The 22,688-nt window shown below is 39.5% G+C and overlaps 1 protein-coding gene across 1 annotated transcript in view; it reads right to left on the reverse strand.

Moving 5' to 3' along the window:
- Positions 1–22,688, reverse strand: part of LOC309688817 (homer protein homolog 3-like) — a 54,068-nt gene that overhangs the window by 24,221 nt on the left and 7,159 nt on the right. The window contains exon 2 of the mRNA XM_082504801.1: positions 1,473–1,629. Within this exon, the coding sequence (XP_082360927.1) occupies positions 1,473–1,629 (157 nt within the window). The remainder of the gene's footprint in view (positions 1–1,472; positions 1,630–22,688) is intronic.

Raw genomic sequence — 22,688 nt, forward strand, 5'->3', positions numbered from 1 at the left:
TTCTTTATTCTCTTCTCCAAAAGCCTCCAGTCTCAGGGTGGCAAATTGGCACAACTGGCTGAAAAACAACAAAGTGCAGCGTTTTCTCTGAATTTCTTTCACTAACAAGATATCCTGTTAGGGACTCCCAGGTGCTTCAGCGCTGCTGTGGAGGCTGCGTTACCAATGTGGGTGCGTTAGAGATTTTCTGCTGACGATGGGTGTGTTTGAGTAATGCAATCCCACCCAAAACAGCCACAAAGCAAACAGATCTTCTTCCAGTGCTTCAAAGAATCTCATTTGCTAAATAAAATGCAGGAGAGGAGAATATAATACTCCACAAACAGTGTCTCTACATCAGTGCTATACTAGTACCAGATGAGGAAACTGCAATTAAGATAAAAGTAAAGTAAAATTATATTTATATAGCACCTTTGAAGAGAAGTATCACAAAGTGCTTCACAACAAAAGTGGTGAGTTTTAGCTGCTTTTTATAAGAGCCGGGGTCTGAGGGCCACTGTTGCAAAATGTGTAGGAAAACATACAGTATGTGAGGGGAGGTGTGATAGAGACAACCCTAAAAATGCTAATTCACACAGTCCCACACGTCAGGCTTCCTGTATTTAATAGAAATGTTTTCAATAAATGCAGAAACAAATGTTCATAAAATTCATGGATGCTAAAAGAATTGAGAAAGTTTGTTTAGAAAGTGGTTTGCTTTCATCGTAAAAACCTGAGGATGATTCATTGTCTAATGTGCCTCAACTCCAGAGTTTGTGGTAACACGTGAATGACTCAAAAGTGACCCGATGAGGAATTATAAAAGCAAGCAGCAATTTCAGAGGATTAAAAATAAAATATGGCAAAAAACTGCAGTTCCTCTAATGGCCAAAAATACATCAACTGCATAGATTCCTGTAAAATATCCAAATTACATTGGCGTGTATGTAAAAATAGTCTATATAAGGACTTTCTCCTTTCTAACTACTGGCGGTCCTCTTTCACCAGTTGTGCCTTATTAAACTATTAGTTGCCAAGCTATGCTTTACCTCTGTGTTTGTGGTATTGTTGCCTTTTGAAGTTTTTTTAATGCATAAAATACAGCACATTTAAAAAGTCTGTGTTGAAATTTTATTTTTTAGTCTTATTAGATTTAGCAAAGCAGGTACCGGAGCATCCGTAGAGTCTATGGATGCAGCTAAAGGCTAGCAACTGAAAAGTCCGCAAAGCACTGCATGATATGACAGCAGCTACCTCCATTGTTTACATACAGTCTATAATAAAACCCATTCATGCATCTGTGTTTGACACCACTCGGCCCGTACAGGATTCTTACAGCCCCCGTGCAGCTTTGCCTTATGCAGTAGAGCTGTGGTCAAATCTGTCCTGGCATTCCTAAAACTATTCCAGATCTGTGTTTCAGTGATGTGAACAGGCACAGATCTGAATACATGTGTACTCTCTGACTGGATTTAAGAGTCTTGGGCTCCTACCTTAGTTCCACCCACACTGATGATCCGGTACACATTCCGGGTGGCATCATAAAAGAAGGACACAGTGACGGCATGTTTGCTGGCCGGCAGCCAGTTGCGTTTGGTGGCCGGGTCGATCTGGAAGACATGAGCTCTGGCACTGAAGATGGGCTGCTCTCTTTAAAGGAAAAGACAGGAAAAAATTAACTTATGACTGTTTGGTGTCACGTTCATTAAAAAGCACAGTGGCACGTACACTTACGATTAAAGGGACTCCGTAAACAACTTGAGCATGTTCAAACGACATTTCTACATATCACATTAAAACATTTTTTTTTTTTTTACAAAAATGACAAGTTTAATAAGGTCATGATTATATTTGATGTCTGAATTCTGAAGAAAACAATCTATGAAGCTGTCAACACATCTGTTCATAACTGGAGAATTTAAGAATTATTTATTGTCCAAATCTGCCTGCAATCTCTAGCTTCTTCATGTTTGAAGTGTTATCTGTAAGCCACATGCTTTGTTGCTTAAGGCCAGCAGGAGTTTATATTTACCAACATGTTGACAGAAATAAATTTGCAGTTATCTACATTTTCTTAAAATATATTTATACAGTAAGAGAAATGGCATGAGAGGAAGAAGAATACAAAATGTTATTTATTTTATGAGCAATACAGCATTTAGCATATGGACCATCAAATTAAATGAAAAATGTTTCGGCACTTATGCATATTTGCTCGAGTGCGCCTAATTTGTTTATGTATAGTGCAATCAATCATTTTGTAACAACACGTCACTTCTACCGGGAGGTAAATGTATCACCTTCAGCCTGAACTCTTTACTTGTCACTCAGCTCTATCACAGACAGAGAGGCTTGCCTGAGGTCAGCCGTTACATGCCTGATTTCTCAGGAGACTTAAATCTGTCTGCATGTGACGCTCTCGGCTGAGCCAGTTTTCACAGAGGAGAAACTCTTTAGGGGCTCTGAATATAAAGAGGAGTGATCTTTGGAGCATCACAGAGCAATGTTGGACCATCACTTTAAGTGGAACACAGGGTCTGTGTGTAGTAAGATACATATTTATATTTTTCACTCAAACTAGCTGTGGCTGTATTTGCACAGTTTCTGAGATATCCACATGGATATCTGACCTGACAGTTTTGACACTTCAGTCTTCCTGTCACTAATTTCATTCGCAGTTAAACTTGCTCTACATTTTATTTATTTATTTTTTTGGTTTGTTTTCTTTTGTTTTTACTTTTTAGGATAATAACACAGGAAGAAAACAATATAAACAAAGCACAGAAACCTTGTGAAATACTCACTCGAAGCATTTTATTTACATCATAGGTATCAACAGCAGGAGTCAGCAGTAACACCCATAACCCTCAAAACTCTCTTAAATGAACTGAAGTGAACGGATCAGGATCTCACTCAAGTAATATCAAATGTTTCTATCAAATTACCAGGATGCAACCTTATAGAATATAATTCTACCTTTTTCACTCAATTTTAATGAGCAGCTGGCTTGAAATTCTAACAGAGGCGGTGCTTTTGAGTCTTCCTGAAACTTGGGTGAAGCTAATTTTGGTTGGAGCAGGTTCTTTTTAGCTGGCAGTCGCTGTATAGATTAATGTTGGATGGAATAATTACAGACAAAATAAGGCAATTCTGTTAATAAGTGTTTGTTTTTTGCTTTTTCTGGAAAAACAACTGTAGTCTGAGTTCTTTTCTGATCTTTTTGAGCCATAGAGAAAATTGCAAATTGTACAACAGTTTTTAGCTCACTAATCTAAGACTATTCCACCTGTATCCACCAAAAACAGTGACTCAGTATCATTATTCTTTGATGTAAAACTGTCAGGATGCAAATCATCAACTAAAATACTCCAATCTCTAAATGTGCTTGTGTTTCTCACAGACCTTCAGGTCATTCATGCCTTCCTGGTGTAATGAGGCTATTGATGCAAATGAAGCTGAAGATTTGCTATGTGCTAGCGGTCCAATTAGCGTCCCGGCCTCTTTGAAGGCAATGACATAGACTCGCTGTGGGCTGGACAATAAGCGACTACACAGGATCTTTGGAGAATTCACGCAACACTACACAGCTAATAGAGTTTGCACAAAGTCAGTGTAGCCAATGAGCCATTCTCATGGAAAGTCAATTATATAGCAACAATAATGAGGATAATGTGCAACGTGAGTAGGCTTTGGTCCTTCTCCAAGCAGGAGAAACACGCATGTATATAGGTCAGCAATGACTATATGAAGAATTGTTCCTGCAGGATTTGCTTGGCATTACTCAACATTTGCATACAAACAATAGTTCTTAGTGTTTCAGCACAAATGCTGAAGTACAAGAGACAATAGACAATAGCAGCACCAGCAAGCGAGCAGATTTCTGTCCTTCAGGTCCAGGATGGCTGCAGCAACAGATATAAGGACTATCACTGACTTCTGATAGAAATGATAGTACCCAAAAGTGGATTCAATCAAAAAACAAGTAAGGAAATATCACATTAGTCCATGTACACACTGGATTTACTGGTTTCATTCCTATTCTAATAATATTCTGAAAAGTCGCTTATACTTTTTTCACTGAGGCTAAAGAAACACTAACATTTTTTATCCATAAATGTTCCATCATAATGTCCCCAAAGACAGAAAAATGTGAGGCACTGATTTTACACAAGCATTCAGAGAGCAGGAACTCCTTTAATAAAAACCTTTAGACCTCAGAGTTCAGTGCGAACTGCTTTGCTCACATTTTTGTGAGGGCCAAAAAAAAAAAAGAAGTGATTTGACTTTGCAGATTTGACATTGATTATTTTCTTTTTCCAACCATTCTGTTTTTTTGTTTGGTGACTTGCTTGTTGTATAACCCAAATTCGGCAAAGCTTTAATTACTAGACAGATGGCCTCACATTCGTTTCTAGAGAAATGTGAGGCCAATTAAAGAGGCGTTGATGGTTGACTCGGTGACTGCACGGTGCCCAGGTCCTCTGGCTGCAAGTCTAAATCATCACCCCTCCACTACCATGTTTGGCAGCTGGTTTGGCTTTTCTGGTATCCTGTTTGTGGCACCGATTACTTAAAATCATGAAATAAAAAGCTGTGCAGTAATAGTTTTCCACTCTGCTACTATATTTGTTACTTAGTAAGTCACTTCAGAGCACTGATAACATTAGACATGGCTACACAAAGAGGAACATTCAGTCTCAACCCTTAATACTGCAACATTTAAGCTGCACTAGTAACAGTTAGTCACACTTCTACAGTTTTTTGTTTTATCAGTTTTTAATATCGTTTCTCCCTGGCAGTCCGTCACATTTGATCCGATTTCTGACGTTGAAGCTACAAAAAATAAATAAATAACCAAACAGCTTTTTTTGCAGCCATCTCTAAAACATGGTGGACGCTCCATCATAGTTTGAGGCTTTTCAGTCAGTGGCATTGAGGATCTAGTCAAATTGATGGAATGGTGAATTTAGAAAAGTACCTTTAGATTTTGAACCACCGTGAAATTTAATTTGTTATGCACCTAATTCCACACAGCTTTATTTTTCAATGATCCCAAACACACTGCCACTGTAGTAAAAGAAGAAAAACACACAGTGGAACACTATCAGTCAGAGACGGGCCTCCCCAGAGCTCAGACCTCAACATCTGAAGTAGTGCGGAATCATTTTGACAGAGAAGGTAACAAAAGTCTAAAAGTCAGTCAACATCCAAAGAAGAGCTTCGAAGGTCCTTCAAGAAGCCCGGAGAGCGATTCCTGGAGACTACTTTAAGATACGACATGAAAGTTTGCCCAACACAGTTCTGACTCTGTTGAAGAATGAAGATGGTCACAAGAAATATTGGCTTTCAAGCTCATTAGAATTAAATTACTTGTTTTAGACAACAATCGCTTTACACTCCGTTGTTTTACTTGGTTTTCACTGTCATTCACAATAAGTTGATAAGTTGAGACAAACATTTACAAATGTATTATTATCTGTGTCGTTACCACAGACCATTGCCCATTTCTGTAGGGAGAAATTCAGCGCTGTTCCTTCTTGTACACATCGTGATTTTTAATACAGTATCATTCATTCATGCCCTTTCCCCCTTCTTGCTGGAGTCAGTGCTTGCCCAAACAAATTACAAGCTCATGTAATGCTTTTATTTTGACATTTAACAGGTCATGAAAACAGTTAGTAATTCATTTTACACCAAGCATTTTCCTACTGAAAATGGATAGGTGTGAAATCTATTTTCAATCAAGCAAGACTTTTGTTTTGTGTATACTGCACTGCCCTACTTCAGCATGAAAACTGTGAAAACTACGTAGGTTTGACGAGAATTAGCAGTGAAACCGATCAAACGATGAATTGATTCTAGCACACTGAAGTTCCAGCTCTTCTTTCATATGCGATCCACTCCTAATTACGATTCTCCATGTGATACTTGAAGGCAGCAGAAGTTTGGACAAATCTTTAAACTTTAATGCAATGCAGAGAATAATATCACACACGCTTAAACTCCATATCTGATGGTCTTGGAGGTGGAGATTTCAAAATAATTGCTTTCATTCCATTGTTACTTCATCACTGTCAGTTTAAATTTATCTGGGATGTGATTTTCCTCCTAACGGAGGTAATGAACCGTTATCGGAGATGTCTGAGCAGTAATTTGAAACTGAGCACAAATGGCTGCAAAGTGAAAACAGCCACGTAGGTCAGCTGAGGTGTATTAAAGCCGTCTTTTTCGCTGATGGCTTCACTCTATAGAGCATTGGCACTGTATCTATTACCCATCACCCAGATGTAGCTATCAGGTGCCTCTGTTTATGGCCTCTGCTGCACACAGTAGCCAAGTAATATTTTTCTGTCGCTGCGAGGAATGATTTCATTGGTGAGAAAAAGCTTGAAGGAGACAGACTGCAGAGATCTGTTTTTCTTCTTTTTGGCTCAGTGAAACGTTCGATAAGATCTCTCATTCTGTATGTGCACCCTTATCCTTGAAATTCATATGAATGTTTCTTGGGAATTAATTTATTATGAAGGTGGAGTGTAGCGGCTGGCCTCAGGGCTGAGTGCCCCCTTCTCCATGTGGTGTCAGAGCTGGAAGTTCATGTTGTGGATTAAAAGAAACTTTAAATTTCATTCAAGAGCTCAGACACAGCTGCTTTACTCTTCCATCCTCTGACAATGGCGGGAAATAAAGATTTAAGGCAAACTTCAAGTGACTTTATTGTGGCAAGGTGTAATTCCTACGCTACTATTTTTGGCTGTGCATCAAAATCACCATCCAATTCAGAAGCTGCAGACTTGTGCAGTGCATGGATACAGAGATCTGCAGAAGGAAAGATAAAATGTCCCAGAAAGGCATGAACAGTGATTGTGCCATTCAGGTTTGAATGGCACTCGAGAATTCAGCCTTGTAGCTCTGCTGGCTGACGTCCCAGCAGTGCTTTCTCTCCCGTATCTGCCAGGTTTTGCCTGTCTGTGTTTTTCCTGACTCTCCACTCTGACCCTGAATACATAAAAAAAACAAACAAGAAATGCAGTAGCTGCTTTTATAACAGAGTATATCAGAGTATCCCCAACAAAACAGTCCTTCAAAGACTCCCGGATACTCTTTACTGCCATTAAGACATTATTTTATAATTATTTATTGTAATAGATTATTCCCATTATAGCTGAAAGAACTACTTAAATCAGTTCAACGACAAATATTTCAGTAGTAATTTTTTTTGTTACTGAGTATTGATAATAAGTTATAAAGGGATTTGTACGTTTCTGTTCTTATATGTGTTGCATGAAAATTGCGTTGCACTAGCTCTGCTTGTGTACTGACAATAAACTGAAGTGAACTAAATTAAGAGTCTTAAAAATAGCTGTAATTATCACCAGTGCTGTGTAAGTTCAAGCTTTGCAACAGCTGCCCCAAAGTTCAGTTCATTTGGGAGTTGAGGAAGAACATCATTATTCTGAAAACCCCAATTAACTCAAGTCAGAGAGAGAAATTAAATAAAATACAAGGTGTGGCCGAATCAATAATCTGCATCATTCTTAAACAGAATTCTAGGCTGGAGTGAAAGACCACAGAAGATACCGTATTTCCACACTATAAGGGGAACTTAAAATCCTTTAATTTTCTCAAAAATCGACAGTGCACCTTATGTATGAATTCTGGTTGTGCTTACGGACCTCAAACGGATTTTATGTGGTACACGGCGCTCAAAAATCTGTCAAAAAATGTTTTAGTACGACTTTGATAAGCTACGCTTGATGGATTGTCTAAGCATTATGGCTACCGTAGTCAGGAGCCTCTGGGGCCAAAACTCGGTCTGCTTCAGGCCCCAAAGTCAAACAAACGCTGCAGCATCACTGAGAGTTACAACTGTCTAAGTTCTTCCATCTTTAATAAAATGATCAGCTTTGCTGCTTTACCAGGTGTAACAAGTAAGTTTAACATCCAGGTGCGCCTCATGGTTCGAAAAATACGGTAACTAAAGTGGCAGAATTTCCCTGGTTAAGAAAAACAAATTCATAAGAGCACTATTAAGGAGGTAGGTGCATCATTGTCAAGGTCTACAGTCCGAGCAGGCGGCAGAGGAGCCTTCATGAATGGAAATACAAAACGTTTACAACAACATGCATAGGCATTCATTGTCAAACACGGTGGAGGTAGCATTATGGCATGGGCATGTAGGGCTGCCAGTGGGAAAAGTCCTTAGTGTTTATTGAGGGCTGCTGACAGAAGTAGCAGGATTAATTCTGGAGTGTACATGGCCGTACTCTCTGCTCACATTGAGTCAGCTGCTGTCAACTGCTCATCACAGTGCAAATGGATAATGGGATATTCTTCAATGTGCACATCAGTCACCTGAATGCACCCCAAAAGAGCAGCTTTTTAGTTATTAAAATACAAAACTCAAAGCAGAGAGACCCACAACTGAAGGCAGCTGCGGTGAAAGCTCCAGCAAAGCAACTCAGGGGAGGAAACAGTATTTGATGATGTCCATGAGTGCTAGCCTGCAAAAGGATTTTAATCTGAGTATTAAAATTAATCCTTATATTTAAAATGATATTAGTTTGTCCAATCATGCAGGACTGTTTTGTTTTGTTTCTAAAACCACTTCAATTGCAGTTGAAAGTCTGCACTTTAATCACATCTGGATTGTTTGATTTGAAATCCAGTGTGGTGGTGTAGAAGCAAAACTACAAAAAAAAGAAAGAAAAAAAATCTTTATAGACCTAAATGTCTCTTCATGAACTTTTTGCAGCTCATTGTCAGACCTTTTGTTAATGATATCTAATAACTTCATAAAAATGTCACATTTTTGCCAATATGGCATTTTTATTCATTTTTAAAGACGTGTTGGGTATGGTTAGCATCAAAAGGTGAAATTATTTATATCACAAGACTAAATGGATAAATATTTTTAGTTCATTTGGTTAGTTTTGTTTGATTACACTAACTAAACAAACCAAAGTACTGTCCACTTCACTCTTTACGTGAACATTACAGCTTTCATCGGCCACTAACAGCTCTGCACAGCTAAGTAGGATAGATAACCCAAACACATTGCCTAGCATATCATTAAATAATGCAAGTTACCAAAGCTATTTCTCAGAAGCTATTGCTCATCCATTATTTACACACACATGCCAAATAAAATCTTAGTAGTACAGTAGGATCTGCAGATTCTTTGTTTTTTTTCCCCTTCATGAATGATATATATTCAGTTCACCAGTGGGTACATGCCTCATAGACTAAAACCCACTAGTTTATGTCCACATCGTGTGGTAATGACAGTGTGCACACATTACATTAAGCAGACGTGCATTATAGTGGATTTAGTTAAACTGTAAAATTCTCAGTGGAATAAGATGGTGTGCAAAACAACTACGTGCGATTTGTGGATAACATTTGTGTTTAGTGTTTTGTGAAAAGTTTTACGTGTGCATCGTAAAATGCATTCACAGAGTGTAAAATACAGCAGAAGGCTGAATGCTAAAGACTATTTTCAGAGCAGAGTCAGTAATGTAGGATTTCTTTTCTTGCTGTTGACTTACGATTTTATTTTATAGTCTTATTTTTTTTTGTATTATTTTGTCCGTATCCTTCTATCCACTTCTAATAGTCACAAACAAAAATCGTACAAAGGGTTTGTTTTTTGATTTGTATTTGCATTTTAGTGCCATATGAAAATTTCACTGTACAATAAAAACATGATCTGACATGAAAATCTGCACTCATCACAAAGTGCTTCAGATTCAGCAGATTTGAATAGCTTCTGATGACTGCTTTAGAATCTTTTATTGAAGTATACATTTATTTAGACAGTATTTAGACATTGGATCAGCATGCTTCTCGAATTAAAGCAACAGAGGGAACAATAATTATATACATGAATTTATTTGTGCTTAAATATATTTTTAAGCATCTATATTTCATAGCCCAACTCTAATTCACACATAAAGAACAAAACTATATTATATTGTATGAAATATGATGAACAGTGTGCCATCCATCCATCATTCATCCACTCACACTCATTCACGCCTATGGCCAGTGTTGAATTGCCAGTTAATCTGTTAAACTGTGGGAAGCTCATTTTTTGATGTATGTAACACACATAAATTTGAGGTCTTACATACTTAATTTTCTTATTTATTTACTTTTTGGCATTCTATTGCCGGCATAAATAGAGATGCATACAGGAAATGAAGGTTATTTCATAAGCATCCCTCTGAACCAAACGTACTGGCCCCCCAGTACCATTTTTGGTGATATCAAATTTAATAGCAGGAAATTAAGTGGGCATATATTCTTTTCTTTCTCTCTTTTTGCCATATTTCAAATAACCTTTATTTGACAACAGCATGATAATACAGCAAACACCTTTTTTTTGGTTTGTCACACCAATATTTTTAGTGGCCCCCATATGGCCACCCCATGAATAAATTCTGGAGGCACCCCTGGAACCAAACCTTGAAATGCAGCCCCACATTTGAACCAGAATCTGATCTAGGTCAAGGCAACGCTACTGCAGACCTTCATACATTACCCCAAACACAATTTTTCATCCAAGGACATTGCCACTTCAAAAATGACTTGCCCCATGACCATTTGTTCCTCTGCTAAACTGGGGTGAAGCCTCAAGCCCTAGGAGAGCTTTTTATGTTTTCAGTTTCCTTTGTTTGTCAGCACGATTACTCGGCTGAATTTTAGAAAATGCAGTGAAGTAGAGCTTAAGCACAGAGAGTGCCCATTATATTCCACCGTGGAGCCAGAAATGTCTTTAAAATTGCAGTCCTTTTCTTCTTGCCTTCATGGGTCTTAAAATATTGCACAATTCCTGATTGTTCCTCAGCACTAAAGGAGTGCATGAGGACTCTTGTGTTTACTCTGGCAGGCAGCAGCAGAACATTTAATACGCTTTGCCTGCGGTTGAGACATTTTAGCCAGAGAAGCTGCAAGGCAACTGCTCTTATTTCAAGGGCATGGCAATTTTACAGCTCGATAGCCTTGTGTAAATGTTTTACATAGTGATGTCATTGATGAAGTCATTGAAGAATAGTGGTCAACTTAAAATAAAGGTTTCATGTGTTTCAGAATCTGTTTTCCCTGCAGGAGAATCAATACATCTTGCTGTGGACTTTGGAGTTTGTAAGGACATGAAAAACCCTCGAAAGTATAATTTGGGCTTAAGATGCTTTACAGACATAAAGACTGACTAAACAGTGGTTTTGATATTTAACAAAAGGTGTAATGCACCTGGAAGACTGACAATAAATATAACATAAGCATCAGCAAGAAAAGAGGATGTTAAAATAGGCCCAATCAGCATGTGTTTACTTGACTTTCACAAAAGTTGTCCACGTCTAATGATTCATGTAAACTGTGCAGAGTACAAGTCGGTACAGCACATGCAGACATGCAGACATGTGTTTTGTGAGGGTGTGAGGCTCTTTACTGCACTACATTAGTTCAGACGAGGCTTCCCTGACTGCCAAGCTGCCGTGCGGTGTTTTTGCTCATTCACCTCAGGAGGAATTTAATCCTGTTTTAATCTGCTCATATCATCAAACTTCAACGTGACGCATCCTGTCTGAGCTGATTAGCTTGACAGGCTTTTCACGGAGCGGAGTCAAGGCGGGCCAAATGAACGACGCGACATTAATTTGTGTGTGATCTGCTGTGACGGCTGTGAGCTGACAAGCAGTCACTCATCATTTCTCATTAAGATGAAAATATGATAGAAGGGAAATCCCAACAGAAGCTGCTTTGCTTTGATGTTAATTCTTATTTATTTTGGCTTATTGGTTTATTGCATTTAACATCCCGAGTATCCATTATGGAGCCAGATAATTCGTTTTTATTGAGTCTAATTAAGTACTTTCATGGTGCTGTTAATTTTCTTGATCCATATCTGATGTTTTGAGCAGGATTTTATCTTTTGACGGTGAGAATATAAATATTATTGTCTGCCATAAACATTAGATTAGAGTCGCCCAACTGAAAGCTGTTGGCAGATTGTTTCATATAATAAAGATGAGGAGATGGTTGCTCCTTGAGATACGTAAAATGTAAATGACAAGATAATGCAGAGATGAGATTAACATAATGCCAAATGTTGAAACTGAGATATTTATATATGCTTCTGTAAAAACAAACAAACTTCTTCTGTAGTTTTCCATATCTCAGCTGTTTCTTGACAGCCGCCCTTCCACTGAGCCCACTTCTGATGATGGATCAACTGAATGATTAGGTCTTTGCTACACTTCCTATTTCTTATGAATATTTCAGCTACTTTTCCACTGAAGTTTTGTTTTTTAGGCCTTCCACTTGTCCAGTTTCCTCAATTTAAAAAAAAAAAAGCAGCCAATGTTTAAAGAAAAGACCTCAAGAAAGCCGACTGCTACTCAAGAGCACTTCAAAAAATTACCAGCAGGTCATGGAAGCAAAATGTAAAGAAATGATGGGTAGCTTAAGATTCTTGTATTGCACTGTAGGTAAGGAAGCTTTGTTAACAAGTAGTGTCAGTTCAAAATGTAAAATATTTAACTATGAAATATTCCACTATATTGGATATAAATAAATGTGATCTAGCCGTGATGTGACATTTTAAACTGCACTGTTAATGTCAAAGATTGTTCTTTAGTATGGATTTTTCCCATCAGCAAGTCTAAATAGTTCAGCAAAGTTTGCATAAAGTCAACCAGAGGTCCTTCGTGCACTTGGTAAACTTAGTGTATATCATGCTAGAAACATTGAAATACTTTCATCCTGATATCTTCTTTGTGCATAAACTTATAACTGTGGACTTTAGCTTAGACTTTTTAAAAAGAATTTCTTATTCAGTCTTGATCTGCCACACACACACACACACACACACACACACACACACACACACTATGGCTTTGCTGTGTGAGCTTCACCCCAAGTCATCACTTTCTAATCCTCTCTCGCTGTTTTCTCCATCTCTCTTCTTAACCTCAGTACCCATTCTGTACCCTGATCTGTTAAACAGGAGCTACACCCTCCTGTTTGGCCCTGCAGTCAAACATGACCAGTTGCCCATTGAGAAAATACTCCTCTAACTGGCAATAATGAAGCCTTTAAGCTGTAGGGCAGGGCTGCCCAATCCCAGTCCTCGAGAGCTACTATCCTGCAGCTTTTAGATGCATCCCTACTCCAACACAGCTGAATCAAATGAATGGCTTGTTATCAGGCCTTTGCCAAACACGATGGCATGCTGAAGAGGTAATCAAACCATTTGATTCAGCTGTGTTGGAGTAGGGATGCATCTAAAAACTGCAGGATAGTAGCTCTCGAGGACTGGGATTGGGCAGCCCTGCTGTAGGGGCTGTAAATAGCCTGAGGGAAGTGGAAAGCTGATGAAGTCACTGCCAGAAATCGTATTGGTTGTGCTTAAAAGCCAGTGTTCAAATCTGAAAAGGAAAAGAGGAGAAAGCTTGCAGGAGGTCCAGTAGAGGCGGAGAAGAACAGGAGGTTAAGAAAGGGTCAAAAAAGGAGCATTTACACATTGTGTAGAACAAACACTCCTTGCTGTAAACAGCTGAAAAACGAACTACATTAACGCAGAAGCATGGACCGTCATGCAAACAGTTTACAAGCGAGAGTCTGTGATGGCAGCGACTGTGAGATCTGTAGAAGCCCTGTTAATGCCGAACGTTTCTCAAAGAAGAAAAATTATGTTTTAGTAACATTTACCCCAGCCAAGGTGGCAAAGTTTTAAGAAAGGAGAATATAATTTATGACTATGGGAAGCTTTTAAAGACATATTCACTCCTAAGAGGAAGAGAAAGTTTGTTATGAATACTAACGACCGCTGTGAGTAGCCGTTTCCCTCTTGTGCTAACTCAGCAAGAAAAAAAAAGACAGAAGTACAGTTTCATTCATTGCACCACACAGAGTGCTGTATCAATCATTCATGGAAAATTATTACTTACATCCAAATTATGTAAGTAATAATCCAAATTATTATGTAAATGATATTTTTCTCTGTTTTTCCTAAATAGTCGATTCAAATGACAGTCAGCATAATTTTCGAGTCATCAACCAATAGAGCATAATTCAAATGTTACTGAACAAAACTCCCAATGAAAACAGTATGTTTTTCAAAAATAAAAAACTTAAAAAGTACTGTTCCAATTTATTACGCACACAGAGTTTCAAAAGATTTTATAGGTTGTAGAGAATTGAAAATGGTCATTTGTTGAATTTGCAGCATTAGTACAGGGTGGGCCATTTATATGGATACACCGTAATAACATGGGAATGGTTGGTGATATTAAAGTCCTGTTTGTGGCACATTAGTATATGTGAGGGGGCAAACTCCTCAAGATGGGTGGTGACCATGGTGGCCATTTAGAAGTCGGCCATCTTGGATACAACTTTTGTTTTTCCAATAGGAAGAGGGCCATGTGACACATCAAACTTATTGGTAATGTCACAAGAAAAACAATGGTCTGCTTGGTTTCAATGTAACTTTATTCTTTCATGAGTTATTTACAAGTTTCTCTTTGTTCACAGCCATTGACATGTCGAAGAAGTTAACACGTGAGGAGCGGATTGAAATCGTGTTGATATCTGGTGAACGCAGTAACCGGGTCATTGCAGCAGATTTCAATGCAAGACACCCAACGAGACCACCCATCTCCCATGCTACAGTTAGCAAACTGCTTGCCAAGTTTCGTGAAACTGGTTCAGTGTTGGATTTGCCAAAATGTGGACGCAAGAAAACTGTTACTAATGAAGAAACATCAGTGGCTGTCCTAGCTTCATTCAGCAAGAGCCCACAGCGTAGCACTCGCCGCATGTCACTGGAGAGTGGACTTAGTCGAACATCCCTTCGGCGGATATTAGCTACTCACAAATGGCACCCTAACAAACTCCAGCTACTGCCGCATCTCAACGAGGATAACCCAGATCGGCGCACAGAATTTGCAGAATGGGCAAAACAAAAATTGGAACAGGACCCTCAGTTCACGCAGAAGATTGTGTTCAGTGATGAGGAAAACTTTTATGTGAATGATGAAGTTAACAAACAAAACCACCGCTATTGTTCTGACACTAACCCACATTGGATGGATCACTCCAAGACTGTTGGAACAACAAAAGTGATGGTTTGGTGTGGTATGTGGGGTACAATGATAGTGGGTCCATTCTTCATCAATGGAAACCTCAAGGCCACTGGATATTTGAAATTGCTACATGATGATGTGTTTCCCTCTCTATGCACTGAAGCTGGCACGTTCCCTGAGTTTTTCCAGCAAGATGGTGCACCACCACATTATGGGTGCCAGGTCCGAGCATTCCTAGATGAACAGTTTCCTGGAAAGTGGATTGGTCGTCGTGGACCAGTTGAATGGCCCCCAAGGCCTCCCGATCTGACCCCCTTAGACTTTTATCTTTGGGGTCATCTGAAGGCAATTGTCTATGGTGTGAAGATACGAGATGTGCAGCACCTGAAACTACGGATACTGGATGCCTGTGCTGGCATTTCTCCTGCGGTGTTGCTATCAGTGTGTGAACAGTGGGAGAAGAGGGTTGCATTGACAATTCAACACAATGGGCAGCACATTGAACACATTTTATAAGTGGTCAGAAACTTGTAAATAACTCATGAAAGAATAAAGTTACGTTGAAACCAAGCACACCATTGTTTTTCTTGTGACATTACCAATAAGTCTGATGTGTCACATGGCCCTCTTCCTATTGAAAAAACAAAAGTTGTATCCAAGATGGCCAACTTCCAAATGGCCACCATGGTCACCACCCATCTTGAGGAGTTTGCCCCCTCACATATACTAATGTGCCACAAACAGGACTTTAATATCACCAACCATTCCCATGTTATTACGGTGTATCCATATAAATGGCCCACCCTGTAGATCAATTTCACTGAAATCAAAAGCTATTTCAATCAAAAACATCTTAACAGTTCAAGTTACATATTAACATAGGAGCCCTTATTTGATAGCAGTTTTACAATTCTTGCATCCATGGAACTTGTAAGCTTTTGGAAAGTTTCTACTTGAATGTCTTTGCAGGATGTCAGAATAGCCTCCCAGAGCTGTTGTTTGGATGTGAACTGCCTCCCACCCTCATAGTTTTTTGCTTGAGGATGCTCCAAAGGTTCCCAATAGGATTTAAGTCAGGGAAGAATGGGGACCACACCATGAGTTCCTCTTCTTTTATGCCGATAGCAGCCAATGATGTAGAGGTGTTCCTTGTAGCATGAGATGATGCATTGTCTTGCATGAAGATGGTTGTGTTGCAGAAGGCACAGTTCTTCTCTTTCTACCATGGAAGAAAGTGGTTGGTCAGAAACTACACATACTTTGCAGAGGTCATTTTCACACCTTCAGGGACCCTAAAGGGGCCGACCAGCTTTCTCCCCATGATTCCGGCTCAAAACATGACTCCACCACCTCCTTGCTGACGACGCAGCCTTGTTGGGACATGGTGGCCGTCCACCAACTATCCACCACTGCATCCATCTGGACCATCCAGGGTTGCACTGCACTCATCATTGACCAAGACTGTTTGAAAATTAGCCTTCATGTCGTTCTGGGCCCACTGCAGCCGTTTCTTCTTGTGAGCATTGGTTAGGGGTGGCCGAATAGAAGGTTTATGCACAACTGCAAGTCTCTGGAGGATCCTACACCTTGTTGTTCGCAGGGCTCCAGAGGCACCAGCAGCTTCAAATATTTGTTTGCTGCTTTGTTTGCTGATGTATTTGTCTGGCAGAAACCTTCATCATTGTGCCTTTATCTGCACAAACCCATGTGTGCTCTGACTCAGCCACAAATTAACATTATGGTTATCACGCTTAAATTTTTGTGAAATATTTAAGGTTTTCATTACGTGTCCAAGGCATTAAACTATTTCACGCTTTTCAGCAGGAGAGATACTTTTTCCTTCCTATATTGCTTGAAAATGGTGGTCTGCTTAGTAATGTGGAACATCCTTCTTTAGTAGTTTTTCCCTTTAATCGGGCTCGCCTGGCAAATATTGATCATAGGTGTCTGAGATTGATTTCAGTGATACAAAGAGTCCTGAGACACAATTCCATCCATGGGTTTAATTGAAAAACAACTTATTTAATCTTTATGAAATTTAAACACAATTTGCATAATAATTTGGAATGCGGTTGTTAATGGAAAATTGTATTTAGTAGTCAGTATAATCTTTTAGTGATATAAGTTTGCATATGGTAGAATACTGCATGTAGTTATTTGTATTAGGAAATATTCAACCATGTAATTAATTGTGTGTGATCTCTAGCAGGCTGCAGGCTTGGCGTGCACCTCAGGAATGCACCCCCACGTCCTGGGAGAACGAGAGAGCTTGTACCTGGTTTTATTGTTTTATGGTAGGATTAACGTAGTTACGTCTGTTTTAGTCTAAGTGCTTTAACTGCTTGACTTCCTCACCAATGTTATCTAGGGTGAGGGAGGTCTACCCTCTTCCTGACCAAGGATGTGCCTTTTATGACCCTTTGATCAGCAGGACACACACGCGCGCACACACACACGCGCGCGCGCACGCACACACTGAAGTATAAATAAAGACCGGGGCAGTTTCTAAGCGCGAGTCTCAGTCTGGAGGCTGCCCTTGCTAGCAAGAAGTTCTGTGTGTTTCTCTTCTCTGAGTCTTTGCTGAAGAAGTGTTTTAGAACATTTTCCCTAACAGCGGTGTACACTCATTGGCCACTTCAATGGGTACACATTCATGGTGTTGAACCTCATTTTGCTTTGAAGATTGCCTGCATTTTTTGTAATATAGATTATATTCCTCAAAGGTTTTACCCCATGTTGACATGACAGCATCACAGAGTCGAAGGTTTGTTGGCTGCACATTCATGATATGAATCTATCCACGCAATCCCAAAGGCACTCTATTGGATTGAGATCTGGAAGCAGCCATCAGAAGATGGATACAGCGTGGTCAGAAAACGATGAACATGGTCAGCAATGATACTCTGGTAGGCTGTGATGGCTAAATGATGCCACACCAAAACATCACCAGCCTGAACCACTGAAGCAAGGCAGGATGGATCCATAATTTCATGTTATTTACACCAAACTCTGACTCTATTATCTGCCACAGTAGAAAACTCAAACTAAACTCAAGTTTTTCTAGTCTTATGTTATCCAGTCTTTTTTTAAGTGTTTTTGATGAGCCCATGTGCACTGTAGCCTCAGTTTCCTGTCCTTAGCTGACGTGGTCTTCTGCTGCTGCAGAGGTTTGATACATTTTGTTACAGTGGTTACAGTTACATTCCTAACACTCCTTTGATATTTCTACCCTTTTTCAGACCATCCTCTAAAATCTGGTGTGGGAAAATCCCAGCACATCTGAAATACTCAGACATGCCTGTCTGGAAAAAACAAATATGTCACATTCAAAGTCACTTAAATCATCATCCTTTTGTTTGGTTTGAACTTCAGCAGGTCTATGTGCATTTATGCACCGAGTTGCTACCATGTGACTGGCTGGATAGACAGTTGAATTAATGAGCCATTCAACATGTGTACCTAACAGTGTCCTGTGAGAGTAGTTTTCCTATAATCAGAATATAAATGAACCCAGTTTTATAGTCAAGTCTACTTTACCTATCCGGTTGTTAAGTGATGACGTGACAAATCCTACTTCCGGGCCTAAAGTAGTCTGTGTTTAATATGGCTTTTGTGTTGTTAACATGTTTAATGTTTTGTATTTTCTTCTATTTAATCTCAAAAAGCTCCTAAAACAGTCAGTGATCACTGTTGACCTCCCTCGGCTTTTATTACCGCTAATTATTTATTTAAGCTCAGTTTTTAAAACCTTAGGATGTAACTACAGCCCAGCCCGTGCAGCAGTATATGAATGACTAACCTCGTATTGTGGATGGATTATCTCAGTTGTTCTCCTGACTGAAGTTTGGTCCTTTTACAGCATCCTGCCATGCGATTACATTTGTTCCTGACCACCGAGAACACTCACGTTAACTTTTATTGAGTGGAAAAAAAGTTAGCTTGTTTATATTATGCTAACATAGCTGTGTCGCTAGCGGTCACGTAGCACATCATTATATACCAGCTAGCCAAACTTCAGTAACCCTACAAACGTCACTGCTGTTTAGTTTTCTGTCTTCATTTATGTTGGAAGTGATAACAGAGCTGTACGTTTTAATTTGTTTCCAGAGCCCCGCAGTCAGGACATGCTATATTGTATTTAGATAGAAGCTAGCGAGCTAACTTCTAACTCCGTTAAATGTCATAAATTCCGTTTTCATGGATGCCTGGATGTTAAACTCAATTGTTACACCTGGTAGGCAAGGCAAGGCAAGTTTATTTGTATAGCACAATTCAACAACAAGGTGATTCAAAGTGCTTTACAGAGACATTAGAAACAAAAACAAATAAGAGCAGAACGCTGGTAGAGCAGAACGCTGATCATTTTATTAAAGATGAAAGACTAGACAGTTTTTCAACTCTCAGTAATGCCATAGTGCTCGTTTGATATATGGACCTGCAGCGGAGTTTAGGCCCAGACACGGCTAGTGACGTCAGACTGAACAACCGGATTCTAAAAAAACCCTGTGTTTGTCAGAGTTCGTCTACAGATCAGTCAGCTAGATGACAGCTTCACCTTCTCCAGTCTGATGTATTAGAGCACCATGTGCCCAACATCAAGTCAGTTTCATTTATAAAGCCCAGTATTGAAAAAAAAAAATCCCAAATGTGCTCAAGTGGCTTTACAGATTTTAGAGCATGGACCTTCGATTTGTGGAAATGTACCCTGATTCATATTCATGTGGGAGAGAAAATATTTCAAAAGACTGAAAAAAAAAACTGTGTGTGAATTTTAAAAAATGCTGTCAGCTTTGCTACAGCAGGAGATGTGATTGCAAAGACTGCAGATGGTCTAAGGCCATGTCCACATGAATACATTTTCATTTTAAAATAGAATCTTGATGCAAACGACCTCTTTCCAGAAGAGTGTTTCACATTCATACCATTCATGTCCGTCTGCCTGAAAATGCACCATTCAAGTAGACCGAGTGTACCTCCTGTGCATTTAGGCAGGATTGTCATGAAAGAATGCAGAATTTCCCTGCACAATTATCACAACACAAGGTCACCGACACCTGCATTTGATTTTAAATTCAATACTGCTAGCCAAGCCAGAGATGTCTTTTTTTCCTTCCACAAAAAAGTTATGGGGTAGAAGCATGGTGCATAAAGGAAGGATAAGTAGTGACTGATCAGACACGATCCAGAAGTATCTTAAAGTTTCAGTTTCAGGCTGTGCAGAAAATGAAAATGGGTCAGCAGTGTTTCCAAATGCTTCTGCTTTAGGGGTCCTAAAACAGCAGAGAGGTGGGGGATGCTAGTGGCTGCTGATGAGTGAGGTTTTGACCCACAAACATGGATTTGTCCTAATTTCTGCATCCATCTGAAAAGGGTTAAATTCACTCTAAACGAGCACATCAACTGAGCATCACTGTTCACCATCTGTGAATTAAGACAACAAACAACAGGCAGCCTGCTGTGGCTTTGCACCCTCTGGGAGCGTTGGGATTACCAAAACAGGAAAATGTTTTTGCTTCTCTTTGTTCTTCTGACAGTACTTCTCCTTTAAAGGGTCTGCTTCCTCCAACCTCTGAGAGCCAGTAGCCCCGCGTCCACCTTTCCTGAGCCAGCGAAAGTGCCTGGCATGTCGGGCAACATGACACGCTACAACTACATACCAAAATAGCACAGCTAAGTGAAACACCAGCTCATATTGTAGCTGCAAAACAAGTCCCCATATCTGTCCAAATTTCCAACTCTGGCACAAAGTAAGGAAAGCTTTGGAGGTTTATGGTTGTCACTTTAGATTTTCTTTGATTAGAAGAAGTTGAACAACTCATCAAGCAGCTCCACGGTTCACTGATTTCACTTTAACTGGAAAAACGCCCTAACGTGAACTCCAGCTCTGCTAAACAGCAGCACTGCACTTATGTGAAGGTCAGCTCCTCTTGCAGGAGGCTGACTGTTGTCACGATTTGTGTAGGTGACACAAAGCCAGAGTGTTTTCTGTATTCAGGGCATGAAAGACAGGTAGAAACACAAAGAAAGAGCTGATTTTTTCCCCCCATCGTTTCACTTTTATGTACTTTCAAGACAGCAAAATGAGGTAAGATGAATAGAAGTGAGTCAAGATGACTGGTTATTGATATTCAATTATGCATGTCTCAAGAACAGCAATTAAGAGGTTATTCTCCCCACAGAGCAGCTGGTTTTGTCCTTGACCAGAGCGAGGACACAGATAATCCACTTTACTATCATTATACTGAGGGTAAACTGAACATGTTCAAAGTGTAGACACCCTGTACGATGCACATGGAGGCTGCTCTGTGACGTTACAAAACATTTCAACAGTAAATGAGCTTATATTGGTCTGAAATATCTTAATCCTTTCCTATGACTCCACAGTAATTAATCATCATTAATCATAATCATACTCTGCCACATGCTGTGCTGTATAACCATGAATTCAGACAACAACAAACTCCAATCCTCTAATGCGCATTTATGTAAAAGCTTCAATTTTTAGATGAGAAACTGATAGCCAGGAGCTTAGCTTCTCATAACGACAGGAAGCAAGACAACAGCTAGTTTCAGTTGCCTACAGGAAACAGCTTTGATGCACTTATTTCCACAGACTGTATATATACGATGGATGTAGCATGGAGGGTGTCTCGAAAGTGAAGCAAATTCAGAAATACCTTAAATCTGCATTCTCACTAAGCTTTCTCATTGGCTAATTTCAAGTCTTCACAGGTTCATTTCCTCTGGTCCACACAGAGAAAACTAAGAAAACTGTGGTCAAACCACAAATGTGTCACATTCAGTCCACTTATTGGCCAGATATGGAAATAGAAATAGCTCTGGTAGCTGATGGAAGTCATCTTAAAGAAACTGCTTTGTAGTTCTCTTGGACCCAGACCAAAACCATCTCTTCCAAAGGGGTCTTGGTGTGAATGTTTTGGTGTGCACCGAATTGTGATTAGGATCTTCACAACTGCTTTTCCAAAATTAAAATAGGCAATAAAACGTTGGTGTGTTTTAGCTGGGCTCAGGCTGAGGCTCCCTTATGATTGACAAATCACTATTGTATGACCATGAAGTTACCTCGGTTTCTCAATCCTTTACTCATTCAGTGTTTGAACAAAAAAAAAAAAAAAAAAAAAACACTCCTTCTTATGCGGAATTTTGAGAAATTAACTGGCCACTCCTTCTCCAAAGAGTCTACTGTTTAGTTTTTCCAGCCAGTGGCTGTTTTCTTGGAAGCCTGTTTTTCACTTGGCACATCTAGCATCACAAATGTCATTGCAGTGAATAAAAGGATGCACATTCCTAATCCAGCTAGTTAGCTAGCATTGACCTAGTGGGGCAAAAAAGTATTTAGTCAGCCACCGATTGTGCAAGTTCCCCCACCTAAAATGATGACAGAGGTCAGTAATTTGCACCAGAGGTACACTTCAACTGTGAGAGACAGAATGTGAAAAAAAAAAATCCATGAATCCACATGGTAGGATTTGTAAAGAATTTATTCGTAAATCAGGGTGGAAAATAAGTATTTGGTCAATAACAAAAATACAACTCAATACTTTGTAACATAACCTTTGTTGGCAATAACAGAGGTCAAACATTTACTATAGGTCTTTACCAGGT

This window comes from Aulonocara stuartgranti, assembly GCF_965226115.1.
Source record: "Aulonocara stuartgranti genome assembly, chromosome: 15".
Taxonomy (NCBI): Eukaryota; Metazoa; Chordata; class Actinopteri; order Cichliformes; family Cichlidae; genus Aulonocara; species Aulonocara stuartgranti.